At 32.0% G+C, this 18,935-nt stretch overlaps 3 protein-coding genes across 3 annotated transcripts; 2 read left to right on the top strand and 1 right to left on the bottom strand.

Annotated features, from left to right (window-relative positions):
- Window positions 1-3,791: 3,791 nt before the first annotated feature.
- Window positions 3,792-5,297, top strand: LOC101267348 (probable galacturonosyltransferase-like 4). Its single transcript, XM_004247439.5, has one exon. It carries the CDS (start codon window positions 3,867-3,869, stop codon window positions 4,929-4,931), a length of 1,065 nt encoding a protein of 354 aa, XP_004247487.1. The 5' UTR covers window positions 3,792-3,866; the 3' UTR covers window positions 4,932-5,297.
- A 2,973-nt stretch (window positions 5,298-8,270) lies between these two features.
- On the top strand, window positions 8,271-10,271 carry LOC101266757 (uncharacterized). Its single transcript, XM_004247437.4, has one exon. The coding sequence runs from the start codon at window positions 8,421-8,423 to the stop codon at window positions 9,957-9,959; it is 1,539 nt and encodes a 512-aa protein (XP_004247485.1). The 5' UTR covers window positions 8,271-8,420; the 3' UTR covers window positions 9,960-10,271.
- Window positions 10,272-11,640: 1,369 nt separating this feature from the next.
- On the bottom strand, window positions 11,641-18,531 carry LOC101267646 (RNA demethylase ALKBH10B). The gene is made up of 7 exons (XM_004247440.5): window positions 17,858-18,531; window positions 13,866-13,996; window positions 13,656-13,773; window positions 13,147-13,257; window positions 12,878-12,993; window positions 12,632-12,786; window positions 11,641-12,395 (listed from the first exon to the last, which is right to left on the bottom strand). The coding sequence occupies exons 1-7, from the start codon at window positions 18,384-18,386 to the stop codon at window positions 11,906-11,908; spliced, it is 1,650 nt and encodes a 549-aa protein (XP_004247488.1). The 5' UTR covers window positions 18,387-18,531; the 3' UTR covers window positions 11,641-11,905.
- Between the last annotated feature and the right edge of the window lie 404 nt (window positions 18,532-18,935).

Genomic DNA, 18,935 nt, shown 5'->3' with positions numbered 1-18,935 from the left:
ATTTCTCAAAGGTTTCTTTCTTCTATATCATGAAATTTAATTTTTTACTATAATTATAGTGATTTATGTATCTATTGCAACGTCTTTTTTGTTATTTTTGTGACTTATTTTTTTAATTATCTTCAAAATTCTAGTGAGGAAGACTGAAAATTTATATTCTCTTTTGTCCCTTTTTAGAGGATTTCTATATGTACTTTTGGAAAAATTGTTTGTGGGTTGTGCTATATTTGAGAGCACACAACAACAAATATCTTATAAGTAATACAAAATCAATGATGAAGTTTGTTAAAAGAATCAAAATGATTGTTCTCTTGCTTGCAACAGTTAGTATATTATTTTGATTGTTTTTTCTTAGATATAAACATTTTGTATGCCATTATACATTTTCTAGAATATTTGTATAGAGATAATTTGTCCAGATCTTTTATTGCACGTTAACTAATTTGTCATACTTCTTCTTCTCTTCTATTTTCAGCTTAATAAAAGATAAAGTTTTCGTGAAACTAACAAATGTCCAAAATACGCTATCACAAAAATATTTTCTATCGGCAATGAATATGTACCTTTACAAAGAGTGCTACAACCTTTAACGACATTGATAATTGTCATTGAATAGAATGTTGTTATAGATTTTAGGGACATTTATACAGAGTACCAATTGCCTCTGAAAATACATATTTAATGATAATTAATTTATTTGTTATCATTAAAGATCATTTTCTTAAAGTGATAACTCATTCTTTTGATTAATTTTTTATTTTTTGATAAAGAAGTAATATCTCTTACAGGCTTCTTTCAATTAAATTTGTGAACTGTAAATTTGGACACAACCCGAAAAACTATCTTTTTAAAAAATATATGAAGCACAAGCCTTTTCTTCTTGATTGTTAGGAAATTAAGATCGTATTTATTATTATTATTTGGATATTTTTTTGTTCAAGTTCTCAAAATATTATGTTGTGAGATTTTAATATGTTATATGTCAAAATTTTGGTTTAGTATATCCCGTTGTGAACATTCAGATGCCACCTACTGCTTGGTTGATAATTACATTAATTTTTTGTAACAGCATACTATAACTATAACAACAACTATGTTCTAATCCAAATAAGTTGGGGCTGGTGTTATGAAACCTTAAAAATAGTAATGACTATTTTGAGACAATGACGAAAAAATATTTATGATAATAACAATTTTAGGGTCATTTTTAGCATATACTTGATATGACATACATTAATAAAAAAGAGGTTGATTGACGTTCATAGAAAAAAGTCCAAGATCGTCTATTTGAATTTAGTTAATTATGATCTTGTATGAACGTGACGTTCTAATTTACTTGGGAGTGTTGTTGTCAACGTTTTATGATCTGTTTTTTGAACTTCTAATGTCGTTCACTATTTCAAGGGAGATTCTCTCATACTTCTTTCTTATACTTAAAATCTATATATGACTCATTATTTTTGTATAACAAAAATAGTTTTCTTTAAAAAATATAGCACTATAAGATTTTGGAGAAAACGCTTTACCTTAAGATAAAAAGTTTTTGCCAATTATGTATCGTAAATACAAATATTATGGAATGATCATACGTAAGCCTAAGAAAATAGTTCAATTCAGTGCGAAGCACGGATAATTTACATAGTTCATAAATTAATTAAAAATATTTTGTTAATTTTAATTAACTTAAGTCTTTAACTTCATCATTTTATCAAGTTCAACACTTTAACCCAAGTATAAATATCTCAAATCCAAGTCCATCAAAATTCGTTTTAGTCTTTACCTAAGTCACATAAAATAACACACTTTCTCTTAAATGAATCACTTTGTTCGTGTAATGATAACTCTAATATTATTTAATTGCTTGAATGAATCGACATTATCTTTTTTGTAGATTGTTCGTGTACTTGGTGTTTGTGTCTATTGAGATATGTACGTCCTTAAAGAAATATTACTTTCAAACCAAATAAATCAGAAAAATTGAACCAAATCAAACAAAACCGAACCAAACCGACAATAACTAAACTGATAATTATTTTTTTCGTTTGATTTGATTTGGTTTTAGAAATTTAAAAAACCAATTAAATTGATTTGATTTTACTTTTAATCAATAACCAGTCTAAATCAAACTACGAATACCCCTAAACATAAATATATAAATTTGAGTCGATGCTATTATTGTTATTTATTTCTTTGAGCTTGGTTCAGACCACAAAGCAAAGCTAATAATCCTGCATGATGGTGTTTTCGAAACCCGCAATTCATGGTAAAAAATATTTCCCAAGTTATCTAAATACAAAAATCTAATAACATGTCTTTATTTTGTAATTTTATTTTCCATATTAATTAAATGAAAATTGAAAAACGTTATTAAAATTCAGTATAGTAATAGATATTTTAGGTTATTCATTAATTAAAATAAAAATAATAGTAATTGCATATTGGTTCAAATATCACTGTTAACGGTGTTCATAATTTGAAAAAAAATCAATTCAAACTAAAAATAATAATAAAAAAATCAACATGATTTTATTTGTGATTGATTTGATTATACATTTTTTAAATTCGATAATATTTTATTTTGTTTTTCTTTCTTCCAAAATATAAAAAAAATAATTGAATCAATCGATAAATTATACACATAATTTTTATACATATACATAATTATATAATTAGTGTAAAAACATTCATATTTTATAACTCTAGCAATTGCTCCTGAATATGGAAATTGATGTTCTAACTATTTTAATTTTCCATGAGTAATTTACACTAATGCACTTTTTAATTATATGCACTACTTTATAATCCGGTTTGGATATGATAATTTTGCAAACAAATACTCAAAAATATGATTTATTTCATAATTTAAAATTTAAAATCAAATACCAAATGTCCATTATATTCTTGTTAGGCGCGTTCAAAAATCGTTCATAATAATCAATAAGCCAACTGAAAAATTAGCTGAGTTATTGAATAAACATCTGGTTAACAAATTACAATTTTATAATCAACAAATTATTTGTATAAAAGTGGATTATTCAATTTCCTTATTGGATAGAGTTACCAATATATATATATATATTGGTAACTCTATCCAATAAGAAAATTGAATAATCCACTTTTATACAAATAATTTGTTGATTATAAAATTGTAATTTGTTAACCTATATATATATATATATATATATTCATAAAGCGAAAAACTAAAAGAGCTATAACATAATAGAATTTTATAATCAACGAATTAGTAGTGTGGAAGTGAATTATTCAATTTTCTTATCGAATAAATCCTTAACCGGTTAAGAGTTACCATACTTAATCTTTTATCTTTTATATATATATTAGCCTCATTTAATATTGTGTTACAATATATTATTATATATTGTTTATCCTAAAAAGCTAAAAACTAAAAAATCTATTACTTTTCGATTCATATATTAACTATATTATATTACTATGAATCCTATATTCTTTTGCACTACAGAAGAATTTTATAATTCTAACTGCATATAAAATAGTGAAAAGAAGTCTTTGCGTTCATTGAAAAAAAAAGAAGGTAAAGGTTAGGTTAGCCGATAGATAGATTGTGCGATAACTATTTAATAATTGGTAATTCGTTATTGAACCAATTGATAAACCGAATGAAAGAAAAATAATTTGTATGACATAAAAAAAAGTAAGGGTCCTTAGAATAATCCTCCATGAGTTTTTGTGTCCCTCACAATTATACCCAACATTTTTATCCTTCCATTTTCTTTTATGAATCAATCATTTGTAACCTCTCTTAACCATCCTCTAATGGCTGCTTCTCTTTCCTTTCTCCTAAACTTGACATTAATATTATTACTATATCAAATGCAAAGAGCTGGATGGCCTTTTGGAGCCTTTCTTCTTCTCTTCCTCTCCTTGGCCTCCTGTCTCTCTTGCTTTCCCATCAAACCTCCTTGATCACATCCACTAACAGCGACAACGTTCACATTCATCAGGTGTCAGATGGGCGGGTTGGGTCAAACTCTTCTGTATTCCGTGAGGCCCCTGCATTTCGCAATGGGGACACTTGTGGTAATAATGATAGAATGCATGTGGCTATGACACTTGATGCTAATTATTTAAGAGGTACTATGGCTGCAGTGTTATCGATATTACAACATTCAACGTGCCCTGAAGACGTTACCTTTCATTTCCTATGGGTTAGACATGAACATGAGGTGTTTTCGAGTATTAAGGCAACGTTTCCTTACCTTAATTTCAAGGTGTATCGATTTGATGTACATAGGGTACGTGGCCTAATATCTAAGTCTATACGTCAAGCTTTAGATCAACCGTTGAATTATGCCAGGATTTATTTGGCTAATTTAATACCTAATGAGGTGAAACGCGTTATTTATCTTGATTCTGACCTTGTCATGGTTGATGACATCGCAAAGTTATGGAAGGTTGAATTAGGTGACAAGGTTTTGGCTGCACCTGAATATTGTCAAGCAAATTTCACCGTTTATTTTACTGAAGCGTTTTGGTCTGATCCTTATATGCCAAGAACATTTGAAGGGCGAAAACCGTGTTATTTCAACACGGGGGTGTTGGTAATGGATGTTGATAAATGGAGATACGGAAATTATACAAAAAAAGTAGAGGATTGGATGGTTCTTCAAAAGCAAAAAAGGATATATCAATTAGGATCATTGCCTCCATTTTTGCTTGTTTTAGCAGGAAATATAATGCCAATTGATCATAGATGGAATCAACATGGATTAGGTGGTGATAATGTTGAAGGTAAATGTAGGGAATTGCATCCTGGACCAATTAGCCTTCTACATTGGAGTGGCAAAGGCAAGCCATGGTTGAGATTGGATTCAAGAAAACCGTGTAGCGTTGATCATCTATGGGCTCCTTATGATCTTTATCGTTCCTCTAGACATTCATTCGAGGAGTAACATGTCACAAATGACGGATCCAGGATATATACGTTACATATCTAATGAATTTCTTAATAATAATTAAAAAAAAAAACAGAAGAGTAAAAGCTACTGAATTCATATGGATCTACATGTTATCCTGTAGATCCGATATATATGTAAGGTTTGAGAGGAAGCATGTTTTGCATTAGGAAGAGAAGCAAGCATCAAATAAGAAAAGTAAAAAAATTGTCAAAGTGAGAACATAAATAGATTTACTTCATAGTTTATTTTTGTTAGTTTCTAACACAATGATCATTTTATGTTTGGATTTAAAGAAAGATGGCTATAAGCAAAGAATCACACTGATTAATTCCTCTTATATATTACACTATAGTTTGTTTTTGTTAGCTTTCAACAAATGAATATATAATTACAGTATCTATGATTATTAGCTTTACTATTTTTAAAAAATTTGATTAAATTGACTAGTATTGTCATACTCATGTTAACTCTGTTTCATATTTGGTTGGCTCCTTTATTTCTCTTCGATTTGAATTTTCATCGATATGGTAAATCTATATATTAGATGAGACTTATCTTTCACATTCCTAGAAGGATGTGCAGCCTTACATTTTGAAAGTCAATTTCAATGTATATAAAAATCAACCAACCAAGATTTTGTTGAAATATGTTGAGAAAAAATTACTAAAATTTCAACAAATATTAAATCATAAACGCGTAATTATAAAGATGTAATGTATTTACTATTATAAATCCATCAAGTTTAAATCTTGGATACAACTTTTTGACGATAAAAGAAGTAGAGGACAACTATACGCGAGAAACAATTAGTAGCTAAGTTTTCTTCTCTGGATCGTTGTGGTAAGACTTGCGTAAAGCTTCCTTCTTACTCTTTATGAAGGCTTCCGTCTTCTCATTAATGTTGGAAGTCACGTTTACAAAATGTCTTCGTCTAGCTGGTGATGCTGGTGTTGGTGTTGGTGCTGATGGAATTTGCTTAGCTTTATTTCTTTTTTGAGTTGTTTCTTTGATGCTCTCGATTTTCTTTGATCCAACTATCTCCATGTGTCTGAACTCGATTTCTATATCACCGTTCATATTTTTGATATCGTTTGGTGATTCAATAGGGATTTGATTTCCCATAGTCACCCAAATTGTGTTGATGATTAGGTTAAAGAGGCGATTACATATGCTTGATGATTGAGAATTGTGAATTTGGCCTCTTTTCTCCATTGCTTTTTATGGACTTATTTTTTTTGTGGTACTAGCAAGTAGTAGCATGTGTATTATTAATATATGATGAACCAAAAAAGTTGAAAACAAAATGATTCTATTCTTACTGAGTTGGGCAACATCAACACCTTTTTTTTGGTAGTGTGATTCTTTGCTCTATCTACCCAAAAGCATTTTATCCTATCCTTTATTTATCCAATCTTCCTTGGATGGAAAATGTTTTTTCTTAAGATGAATCTTTTTACTTGTTCTTTTGACGTAGAATAAGTGAATACTCATTCCATTTCATATTAGTTGATCGTTATACTAAAAGTAGTTGATCTGTATTAATTGTTCATCTTACTAAATTAAAAAAATATTAGTAACTTTTTTCTATATTACCATTCAAGTAATTCTTTTTGAAAGTGTTTACATTTGTTTGTAAAATTTTCAAGAAATTTTTAAAGGGTGAATTGGTTAAATTATCTTCCAACTAATATGGAACGGAGAGAGTGTATTATTTAAACTATATTTATATGTAGTAATACAATCACTATAGGATGGAGCGCAACAATGAGATTGATCAAATAAAAAATAAAAATATTTTTTATTTGACCAATCAATTATGAGAAAATTAAAATTTTCATAAAATATTTTCTTTCATACTAAAATGACATAGTTATATAAAACAATTTATACCATCACAATGAGTGCGAGAATGAAATCAACTACGAATTTTGTTAAACTCAATGTCTTTTATGTAAATTCTGTAAATATCAGTCATAAGTACTCAATAACTCAAAAGGATTGAAGTGTTTAATTCATACATTTTTTAAAATCTATCTAAATCCATCTCAGCATTACTAGAAACTTAAAAGACGAACACACTTTTTCTGAGCATAATCGACTATTCCAACTTGCAAAAGATAAATATGTCTCTATTAAATATCATAAATTTCATTTTTACATTATTGTTTTCTATTTGCAGGTTCCTTCCAATCATGTACTCATAATCTTGAATTTAAGCCGTATATGTTCCCTATTTGTTACACATAAAGTTATTCTTCATTATTTGACCATCTCTTACCTAAGTTACACATGTGTCAAATATCTTGTTGTAAGACACAATTGGATAATTAAAATCATATTTTATATTTTTATTTCAATTAGGATTAAATATTAATATGTGTGATAAATATAATATATTTATGATTATGTATTTTCGTACCAGATACATTTATATGTGTATCTAAAAACCCATCAATGACTAGTGAGACTCACTCAATAGAGACGTCAACTACTTGAGGTACACATATGACATACATACAACATATAATTTTAGGTGAGGGGAATTAAGGGACCCTAAAATAAAAATATTTGAAAATGTTAGAGTGATTCAAACATATTAAATCCAAAATGTTGTATTTTTTGTAACAGACCTAATTATTTTAAAAGTATAGGTATAATTAGTATGGAAAATTGTATATAATAGCAAACTATTAATTCAAATTAAATGCTATAAATATACTTTGATTTAATTGTACCCTATAGCAAACGATTGCTATTTTTCGCCTCTCTTCCTAGTGAAATCTCGCCACTCACTCTCATTTGGTGGCAGTCTCGCTTGCCTCTCTCGCTTTTTTTATACAAATAGAAATTTGTGCTTGTATAAAGCGATAAGAAAAAGTATATACACATATATTTTCGTTCCCCTCTCCCAGATCTCGCTCGCCACTCTCTCAGATCTTGCTCGCCACTCTCGTCTCTCTCACTTATACAAATAGGAACGAAATGTATAAATTACGTTTCTGTTTGTATAAAGCGAGAGAAAATTGTATCTATACATGCAAATACGTATATATCCTCGTCTTATACACTTATAATTGTACAATATAAATATTTTCCTGCCCAGTTTTCTTTTGTCTTTCTCTCTTTCTCGTTTTATACATATACAAATTATACAATGATATTTTGTATACAATTGATTTCTTTGTATATGTATGACGAATCATACAATCACTTTTTATATGTATAACGATATATATATTTTTATATTTGCTATGAAGCATAATTATATTAAAATTTAATTTTTATGTTCTGTATATCTACACATTTTAGGCCCAACATTGTAAAAGCAGTCCAGTATATCATAAAGAGTGAGTCCGAAGCAAAAACAAAGGCCCACGAATGAAGTCTTTCTCTGAGAGTGGGAACTGCCAACTGGCAACAACATCCTCTTCAAAGGTGACACTTTGACAGAACACTCAAATCAATTCTTGATTCCACTGCGCCATGGATTTCTTCAAATCCATCTTATCAGATGATCCCGAACCGGACCCTCCACTACCCAAAAAGCCCCATGATTCTTCACCGGAAAAGGAAATTGTACCGGATCAGAATCTTGAAAAACCCAATTCACGATCTGATTCAAACGCCGCCGACGGCGCTGATGGTCCTGATGCTGGTGTTTGGAGTTTCGGAGGTTTGTTGAAGACATTATCAACCCGATCCGAATCAGTGCTCGAGACATACCGTCGGGATCTACAGGAATTCGGATCCGGGTTGAAGAAAGAAACCGAATTGTTCCGTGAAGTAGCTAGTCGAGCTGTTAAGGATCTTCCTAACTCGATCGAGGTCGGAACTACCGTCAGCCACGCCATTGACGGTGTTATCAAATCGACAACTGAGATTATATCACAAGGTAAAGATACTCTTCTCGCTTCCTCTGATGCTGAATCCGAAACCCCAGATGCGAATCAGACCTTGAATTCGGGTCGGTACAGTCGGTTTGAATCTCAATTGATGAATATCCAGAGTGACCCGAATACGTTCTGTGTGGATCCTGAGGATTTGGAGGAGTACAAGAAGTGGAAATCTGAGTTTGATTTGAAGGAAAATAGTAAGGAAGTTGAGATTTTGATTGAAGAAAATGGATCTTTGGAAGGTATATTCAAAAGGGTTGTGCCTAATGAAGTTGATAATGAGACTTTTTGGTGTCGATATTTTTATAAAGTGTATAAGCTTAAGCAACAAGAGAGTGTAAGAGCTAATCTTGTGAAGAGAGCAATATCTATAGATGATGAAGAAGAATTGTCTTGGGATGTCGATGATGATGACGACAATAATGAACAAGAGAACATTGCCAAATCGAAATTCGATGAGAAGGGAAAAGAGGGTTCTGTTGTTGAAAGCTCTGTCAATGATGTAAAGAAAGAATCTGCCACTCAAGATTCAACAAACGTTGCAAAGGAAGTGCCTGCTAATAAGAGTGAGCCAAGCAAGCAGGATTCGACCAACATTGCAAAGGAAGTGCCTACTAATAAAAGTGAACCAATCACGCAGGATTCAACCAACGTTGCGAAGGAAGTGCCTACTAATAAAAGTGAACCAAACAAGCAGGATTCGACCAACGCTGTAAAACAGGACGAATCACAAACTATAAGTTCGGCTTCTGTTGATAGGAAAGAAGAGAGTCAGCCTAATGTAGATGGTGGTGGCAAGAGTAAGGTCGTAGAATCAGTTGGGAGTAACAAAGATAGTAAGAAAGAAGACGCTGAAGTTACTCCTCTGGTTAAAAAGGAGGAAGAGGTAGTAAAAGGTTCAGAGGGGAAAAGTGATAAGGATGGATCAGGCAAAGATGGTGATGTCCCTATTGCTTCAAGTCAAAAGACGACTGGGGCCGATGAGGACGACTTGGATTGGGATGAGATTGAGGACGTTGACGGTATTGATGACAAAAAGGCAACTTCTCATGTTGCAAGCACCAATAGAGATGATTTGAGGAAGAGGCTTAGTGTTGAAGAGGACGATGAGGATTTGAGTTGGGATTGAAGATGATGACAACCCTGTGAAAGCTTTTTGATCGTCATTCAAAATATGCAGAAAGCTGGATGTCAATGCTGTCAACGTACAACAGAACTCAAGAATTAAACTTTAAAGCTTGAAACCTAGTAAAGTAAGATAACGTTTATTGTCTCAGGCAGTTTGTTTAATTGTGCTTCATGATTTTCATTCTTTTCATTTTACTTTTAGCTTAGTAGTCGCGATTTCCATGTCTAGCTGTTCATTTATAATGTGAACATGTTTTGTGCCCTTTGTATACTTGGGAAATTTGAATGAAAGCAATGATGTTCATAGACAAAATGCTATCCTACTATTCTGTTGCATTTATGAACTCCTCTGTGAAGTGTGTTCAGTTCTTTGGAATCATGTTTTTAATGCTTACTTTGTGGTATTTGTCGTGTTATTAAACGTTATTCTTGCTCAACTTAAATGCTCTCTTAGTACGTTCCCTCGAGTGATTGCAACATATCATAGTTTGATTTCTCATTGGTTGACCGGTTTTAGCCACTTATATAAGCATAACAACAATAAAAGAAGGCGACTCTGCAGGGAATCTTCATTTGGATATATAGCTTCTAATCAGGAGGAAGAAATGAAACACGCCCCACTTAGCTAGCTTCTTTCTTTGGAAATCAGTGTTTGAAGGTGCATCCAGTTGTTGTTTTTATCTTTTATAACAAAAAGTCGTATTAAAAAGGGAAACGAAGGGGTATAGTCGAGTATAAACTAGATACAAAAGGGAATTGCAATCCTTACCTCTTACATCTAGACATACTATTCCCTAATCCATTGTTGTCGTTTTAAATCACTTGGGAAATACTTTAGCTGCTCCAGGGGAGTCCATTTGCTGCACAGCTCACCATAGCATGAGAGTATTGGGTTACCTTCTTCACACTTATTCTCTTGGCATCATAGGTTAAGCGGCTACTGTATCTAAATGGAGAATCCTAATCAATTTTTATGAAGGTGAAACTCTTTTAAGTTGATAAGCTGAATAACCTGGAGTATTTTCTACTGCTGCTATTACTATTAGGAAGCATGCCCTATCGTTTAGGACGCTAAAAAGTGCTTTATGAGCCTACACCTACACCTAACAATCCTTCAAGATTGGTATGTAGGCCGTGCAATTCAGGATGACTAAACATTATTGACATTTGGAGAAGTATGAACAATCGATCATCATAGCTCAATGTCCCAATATAGGGGCTTGAGAGGAAGTTTAAACCAGATCTCACTTTGCATATACTGGAGATGCCTTTGTAATCACCAAAGTTCTATATGCTGAGGGTGAATCGATCAATAAAGATGGAATTTGGTTCAGGAAGCATGAAAACCAAATATAATTACAACGTATGAACTGGGAAATGATAACTTAAAGACCAAGTATTTTGTTCAGAAGGTAATGAAAGTTTTATAACTTGAAAACATAGAACCAAGAAGGCTGAATCAGTCGATAATGCAGTTAGTTTTAGTTCAATTGTGCTAGTTTTCATTCTTTCTAGTTTTTTTAGTTTGAATCAAGATAGTTATGTCCAGTTCTTCATTTATAAAGTGAACATGTCTTTATAAAGTTGGGATGTTGAGGCTGAATCAGTCTATGATGAATTCCAGATAACCACAAAAACAAAACATAGTTAATTACCTAAATGAACCTTAAAAGAGACTGGTGTAAAAACGAAAACTTTAATACAAAATTCAGCCTGTTGTTTGGCTAATATACACTCCATTTACCTAAGCTCAGTTATCTCTAAAGCCTATCACATAGGTGAACAGGTATAGTAGCCAACGCCTAGTCTCTACGTAAATAAAAAGAGAAGGAAAACCTTTGAAAACCCATAAGAAAAAAGAAAGCGAATTCATGCTCACTCATTGTACACAGTAGGAGAAAGCCCCTTCAGCTACAAAGGGTATTTAAAGACTTCAAACTAGAGAATCTATGGTGATTTGCCATCAAGATCCAAACTTGGTTCTGAAGCGGTCTCTGATTTAGGCGAGTCACCAGGGGGAGGTAGTGCAAGGAACCGTCCTCTTTGAGCACGCGGTGGAAGATGCTTTGCAGGTTTTCTGGATCCACCATTCCATGGAAGAAATACACCAGTACCACCACGAGGAGCCCTCCGGGGATTCATAACTACTGGACGCAGTGGTGCCAGCATAACCATTGGAGATCGAACAACACCTCCCCATTTGGGGACCATATCCATTGGCTCATAACCATTGTGTGCTCTATTTGCAGTTGCATATTGTGTTGGAACACCAGGTTGCCATATGGTCATGGCTCTAGTCAGAGGAGCAGCTTCTGAAAAGTTGGTTCCCATCTCTGTTCTGACTTTGAAGAATGTAATCGTAACTCTCTTGTTAGGAGATGAGCACATAGCATGTCTGGCCATATCAGCACTGTTTCCCCTCATGACCAAAAGAGACCTGCAAATATTAAACAACAGGTAGCAAAAAACCAACCATAAGAATAGTCATTTGTTTTATAGGGACGATCATCAAATTGAACTTCAACAAACATTGAAGAAAAGACTTCATGTTATGGCTGAAACTCTGCCAAAGTCTATTCATTTCTAAAATAAGATTGTAACTACTGAACCCATCTGAACTACAGATCAAAAGCTTCATCAATGTAAAACACCTAAAAGAAATGAAAAACATACCCTTCTTTTAGAGAAAGCATGAGAGAGCCTTTGTAGTTCCCTTCACTGTCGCATACAAGTGTTCGCCCAAATGCCATCATTGAGTCAGCTAGGACAAGGGTGGACACTGGCTGTTCCAAGTGAGGTGGTTTCAGGAAAGGCTGTGAAAACTCCCCCTAAAATAGGCAGCAGACAAGCATTTAGGCTTCATTTCTATACTGATAAAAATGTTGCAGGCCAACATAATTCTAGAATAAATGCAAATACCTCATCAAAAAAGTTGATGATGCAGCTGTTAGGCCTTCTACTCTCTGATATTAGATGCCACTGAATCAGGTGGTTTATGACACCTTGCAGAAGGGCTGGAATGGGCTCATTGTGACCTGAAAGTTGGCATTTTTCCAAGTTATGATAGGTATGAAAGAATAAGAACTGGAGATTAAAGTTGAGGAGAATTGGGGGTATACAATGGTCAAGTTTTGTATACCACAAATAGCAACAACAAGTGTTATGTATTAAGATGCGTTTTTTCTTACTCTTTTGACATGTGGCGTCCTCTTTTACATGCTCAAAAATTGGTGCACCAAGCTGAATTAGCTCTCTTTTGCTGCCCTTCACCTGCTGGTTGTACAGAATAAAAGTTTCACCTGAAACAGAGTCACAGATCAATCAGGAACTTATCCAAGATCACATATTGGAGAAGTAAATAGTTCATCAGAATTGGCATTGCTGGTATCGCAAAACTTGACAAGGCTACCAAAAAAGTAGAAGAAAGTTTAATTTTAGTTGATGTTTTTTGGTGCTTGTTTGATTCATCAGATTATAAGCAAAAGAGAAGTTTAAGTGAAAACAAAGTTAGGTATCAACCTCAAGCACCAAGTCACAAACAATGATTTTAAGGCAGCTGCAATTAGTCATAAAGAATAAACAAATGCTCAAACCTGCTCCAGCAAACCTACAGAAGGTGTCCTTTTACTATCTCATAACTTCGCCCCAAAAAGGAAACAACAATAACTATAAAAGCGTCACGAATCACAGGATCCACCTGAGAGTTCACCATTTTGACCAGCAACTCGAAGTTCATTCACAAGGTCATCTAATCTAGAGATTTCATTTGGAGTAAAAACGTCTTCGAATAACTTGAGACCTCTCACAACATTCACCTGCCAGAAACAATGTAGGGAAATTTAAGATCTTCACAACATTTATATCCTACCAAAATGGATGTAAAGTAACAAGGAAATGGAGGACTCGCCATATGTCCTTTGACTGGTTCCTTTGATACAAAACCCTTTGTCATCTTCATCTGTTCATGCCTCGCCTCGCAGTTTTCATGGTTTGTGCAAAATTCATCAGAATCCACGAAATGCTGTACTTCTTGAGATCCTATCAAATAAAAGTAAGCAATTAAAAAATGTGTATATTCTCTATCCACAATGATGCAAGTAAAATTCCACTAGCTAGTTAGTTGAAGTAACGGATCACTGTAACATGCTTGATCATATGTCTTGGCAATAAGAAGAGACCTTGATGGTGCATATATGAAAGCAATTTCACGTGTCCATTGACAATTTGACATGACCATTGTTACTCATTCTGAGTTAGTAGTTTTTTTGCAGACAATCTTTAACAAAGTTGTTAAGTGTATTAAAACATAAATTTTCCAAAACGTAGACCTTAGTACCCTTATAACCCAACAATATAAGTGCTAATACATCTAAAACACATATTTTCAACTAATAAGTATCATCTATAAACATATTACTCTGGTTATGAGTTAAATATTTTTCTTGTAAACACAATATTAGGCATTGGTGTTAAAGAGTGTTAATCCTGGCTGAACTTGGCAAACGGGCAAAGTTACGTCCCTTACCAAAAAAAGAACAGAAAAACTGAAAAAGACAATACTCTTTTACCATGGCATAAAATGTATCTAGTTAAAGTTGACCACGTTTATGTTGATGGAAATGACAACATATTATAACATTAAGCCACTGTAAAAGAACAGTGCAAAATCAAAACGTCCCCACATAATGATACCAAACAAGTGTTACAGTTCCAATTCCATTAGTGTTCACCTAACCACCATTAATAACACACAAAAAGATAGAGAGCAACGATACGGTTTATAAGTGCCGAACTCAGTAATTTTGATTCGAATTTTATAGTTGTCTTTAAATAACTTATCAAATCTATATAAACTATTAATTTAAAATTTAATAACTTAAAGAAACTATAATCAACTCCCACTTCTCTGATAGTTTTTAAAGGTGAACTAGTAGATTGATAATTTGGTTAGCAACATGATCATGTTGTATAAAAGGTATCCATCCATGTGTTGCTAATATTAATGAGCATATTCGTTTTTAAAGGCATATACTAAGCAACAAAATCTTTTTATAATATTAATATATGTCTAATTTAAGTCCAAAAATTCCATTATAGCATTGCGACAAGAAAATGAAAGCAGCCAGCACTAACACTTGGAGAGGAAAGAGAGACAAGGCAGGTGGCCCACACTATAAACCTACCAAATGAATACGGAATACTACAACAAGTGCCTTGGCCCAAACCCCAAAAATTATTGGATCACACAAAAAGTGAACCAAAATCAAACAGTCCCCCAAAGACAACTGGGTGATTTTAGATTTTTTCCTCGATACCTTTTTTTTTTTTTATTGATCTTACGTCTATAAATAGAAAATATATTCTCACTAGTGAACAGCTTTCACACATGAAAATCACCATTTCGTTGTTCTCAATCATTTTATTGATCATGTATCGTTTTTTCAAATCAAGTCGAACTATGACACAGCTTGAAATGGAAGTAGCTCAGCCCACTTGCTTTATCGAATGAAAGCTCTTCAATGATGATATACTTTTATGGTCCTACAGAATTTCTTATTAAAAACTCAAAGAATCATTTGTTTTTTCTAAAACGGCTGCCTATTTATTTAATTAGGCTGCTACATAAACTAAAATGAGGAAAGTATAGCTAATATTATTTTCACAAAGCGAACTTGAATTAATTCCAACCTAATGAATTAGGTTAGCCAAACTCTAAAGCCAATAAAGCTCGTTCGTCAAAAACATCACACATTTGAGATCACAGCTAAATAAAGTAAGAACAATTTAATGAGTCAATTCTGTCTCTGATACCTACTTCGAGGCATTTATTTAACAGAGCCGCCTTCTCTTATATAAATTTTATTACTCCTTCGTCTAAATATATATTATACATTTTTTTCCACTCAAAAAAATTATTATATTTTTATAATTAAAAATACTTGAAATTTAGTACTATCTCTATTTCTAATTATTTGTTCACTTTTTTTTATATTTATACCTAATTACTTATTCATTTTGATAAATTAAGAAAGTATAACTTTTTATATCTATTATATTCATAATTAAATGACCAATTACTTTGAAAAATATAAAAAATTTTATCTACTTTATAATTAATAGAAATACAATGATAAGTTTATTATATTATTAATTATTTTTTTAATAAGTGCGTCAATTCAAAATTGAATAAGTAGAAAAGAGGGAGTATCAAACAATAAACTTATATCAAGTCAAATACTGTACTTTTTATTGGTACAGTGAAACTCACTGTGTTTCTGAATTCTGATTCTCTGCTGCACCTAATAACACCTAAAATTACAACACCCCCTTTTCCACCACATTGGTTTTGTCAAAACTTTTTTCCTATAGAAAACATTGGGAAATCAAACAGCATTTAACTAAAGTTTTCATTTTCAATTCCAAAGAAAAAATACTTTTGCTATTTTCTTTTTGATCAATTCCAAAAAGATATTATATTTCCTTATATGTAAGTATTTGAAGGTATAATTTTTTTTTTACTTTGGTTGGTCTCACTTAATTTTAAAAATAGTAGCTAGTACATTTATGAGGAGAGAAAAATGAATTTACTTTTTTGAAGGATAATTTCAATATTTTTTAAACTCCATATCTAATTAAATATTATCACATAAAATAAAACGGAAAAAGTATTTGATTTTACGATAAGGTAAAGCTGAAAAAGTCATAATTTGGTCTTCTTTTTGTAAAGGAAGTGGTCAACTTTCACTTGAATTTCATCACACCAAATTGGGTGGCTTGAAAAGAAAAACTTATTTCTTTATTTAAACAGAGAAGAGAAGAGAATTTTCAATGCTTTTGGGGAAACAAAAATTCTATCCATCAGAAGAAAAAACCTTCGGCAAGAGAGTTTTTTTTCTTTTTTTAATACTTGGCACGAATTTATATTAATTAAATTTGTAGGCTTCAAATATTGACTGGCTGAATTTGAGGAAAAAGAAGAAATTTCCATAATTTAAAATTCAAGAATAAGATATTTTCCCCCATATGAATTAGATTGAGATGGAAACCCAATAGTCAGATTCAACGGGAAAGAATCAACATATTTAATAATTTTCTCTGTTAACTCCGATTTCATAATATAATATTTTAAAAAATAAAGTTTTTACCTTTTTCCTATGAAACAACATAAAATATTTTTTAATACCAATATCTTTTTCTAATAAAAACATTTAAAACACGTCTGAAAAAGTCAAAATTTCCAATTAATTTCAAGATCATTAAAAAGATAACTTTTGAAATTATTTTTGAAACTATACTCTCTATTCTGTTTCTAAGCTGACGGTACATTTTATTTTTGTGAAATTTTACAAGAATGACACTCGGTTAAAACGTAATTTGAGTTGTGATAAAATAATAATACAATAATATTTAAATAAAAATCCAAATTCAAAAAAAAAAATTGTTGCAAACATCAGCCTCATAGATGGGTCCTATACTGCGCTAAGACTTAACCTCTCTTAGTTTTATAAGAATATATTCAATCAAATTTCACGAATAAAATATAAATGATTTTTATCACGAACGGATTAAAATAATAATAATAAAACAATAAGATACAATCGCCTGAACACATTAAACCATAAATATCAAATATTTAAAAAAAAGACATAAATGGCAAAGAAATATAAATATTTGTATGAGAACAAGCACAGAAAAGTCACTTTCAAGAGATTTATAAGAAGAAAAACAGAGTAAAAATTTTACATATAAGATTTAGAAATACAGGAATATTCTTTATAATTTTTAAATTATTGATTATTGAAACACCGTTTAATTATTTGTTTTATGGACTTGAATCTTGGCTCTAAGATTTAAAAATAAATATTAATATAATTTTAAAAAAATAATTAAAATATTTACCTGTATCCGTGATCTCACTTTCCGGCGATCCATTTGAATCCTCTCTAACTGAATCTACATCCACCACCTCACCGCCTGCATTTTCCGTGTCTTCATCGTGACAATTGATCTTCTCATTAAACGATTCCTTCACTACTTCACTCTGTTTCACGTCGGCGACCTCGACTCTATCACTCACTTTCCTAGCAGCGAGTTTACGGAGTTCAAGCGTAACATCAGCAATCGAGTAATACTTCTGCATCTGAAGAATCGGGATCCAATTCAATCTCCGTCGATGTATTGCGGAGAAAACCGGTTCGTACTCCGATCGGTCGCCTTCCAGCTGAGTGATATGATTACAAAGCGCATCAATAATCGCATTTGCAGCGGCGAATTCACCTCTGAACCACGCTATAATTGCATCCTTAGCGTATGTGTCTGACGTCATTGGAGCTGGTTGGATTACCGGAGCACCGGGAGTAGGGATAACCATAGAATTACCAAATGAAACTCGATCGGAATTCGCAACAACGCCGGCTGCCGGCGGCATCTTGAGTTGAATTTTATGCGGGGAGTGAAAGTTTCCAGTATTTTTGGGGAGGCAGCTGAAAATTTGTTGTGTTTGAATAGTCTAAATTGTTGCAACAGTAATGTATTTAGAGAGAGATTTTGGGGTTTGGTGGGTATTTAGAAGGCTTCTTTGGAGGCTTTTACAAAGAGATTTTGGGGTGGGAAGTCCGTGGGGGGTAAGTGGGCCATGTAGCACCCTGGCAAATTGTCAAATTTGAGTTTTTTAATTTTATCGCAATAAGCGGAAGTCAAAAGAGAATAATGTGTACCTAGTCTTAGACGATATACTTACCTTATAAACATAAAAAAGATTGATACAATAGACGTAAAAATATATTTATGTTATTTCAATTTATTTGTATAATTTTAATTTAATACTGAGACTAAAAAGATATTCTTTTTGAATCTTATTTTTTATGATTTTAAAATAAAAATATGTGAATTTGCGAACATAAAAAGAGTTGAGTTAATAGATGAACTAAAAATAAAGCAAAATGATAAAAAGGAATATTTAATACTAAAATAGTCA

Source organism: Solanum lycopersicum, chromosome 9 (assembly GCF_036512215.1).
Source record: "Solanum lycopersicum chromosome 9, SLM_r2.1".
Classification (NCBI taxonomy): domain Eukaryota; kingdom Viridiplantae; phylum Streptophyta; class Magnoliopsida; order Solanales; family Solanaceae; genus Solanum; species Solanum lycopersicum.
The sequence above is the reverse complement of the archived record's forward strand: the minus strand, read 5'-3'. Positions and strand labels throughout refer to the sequence as shown.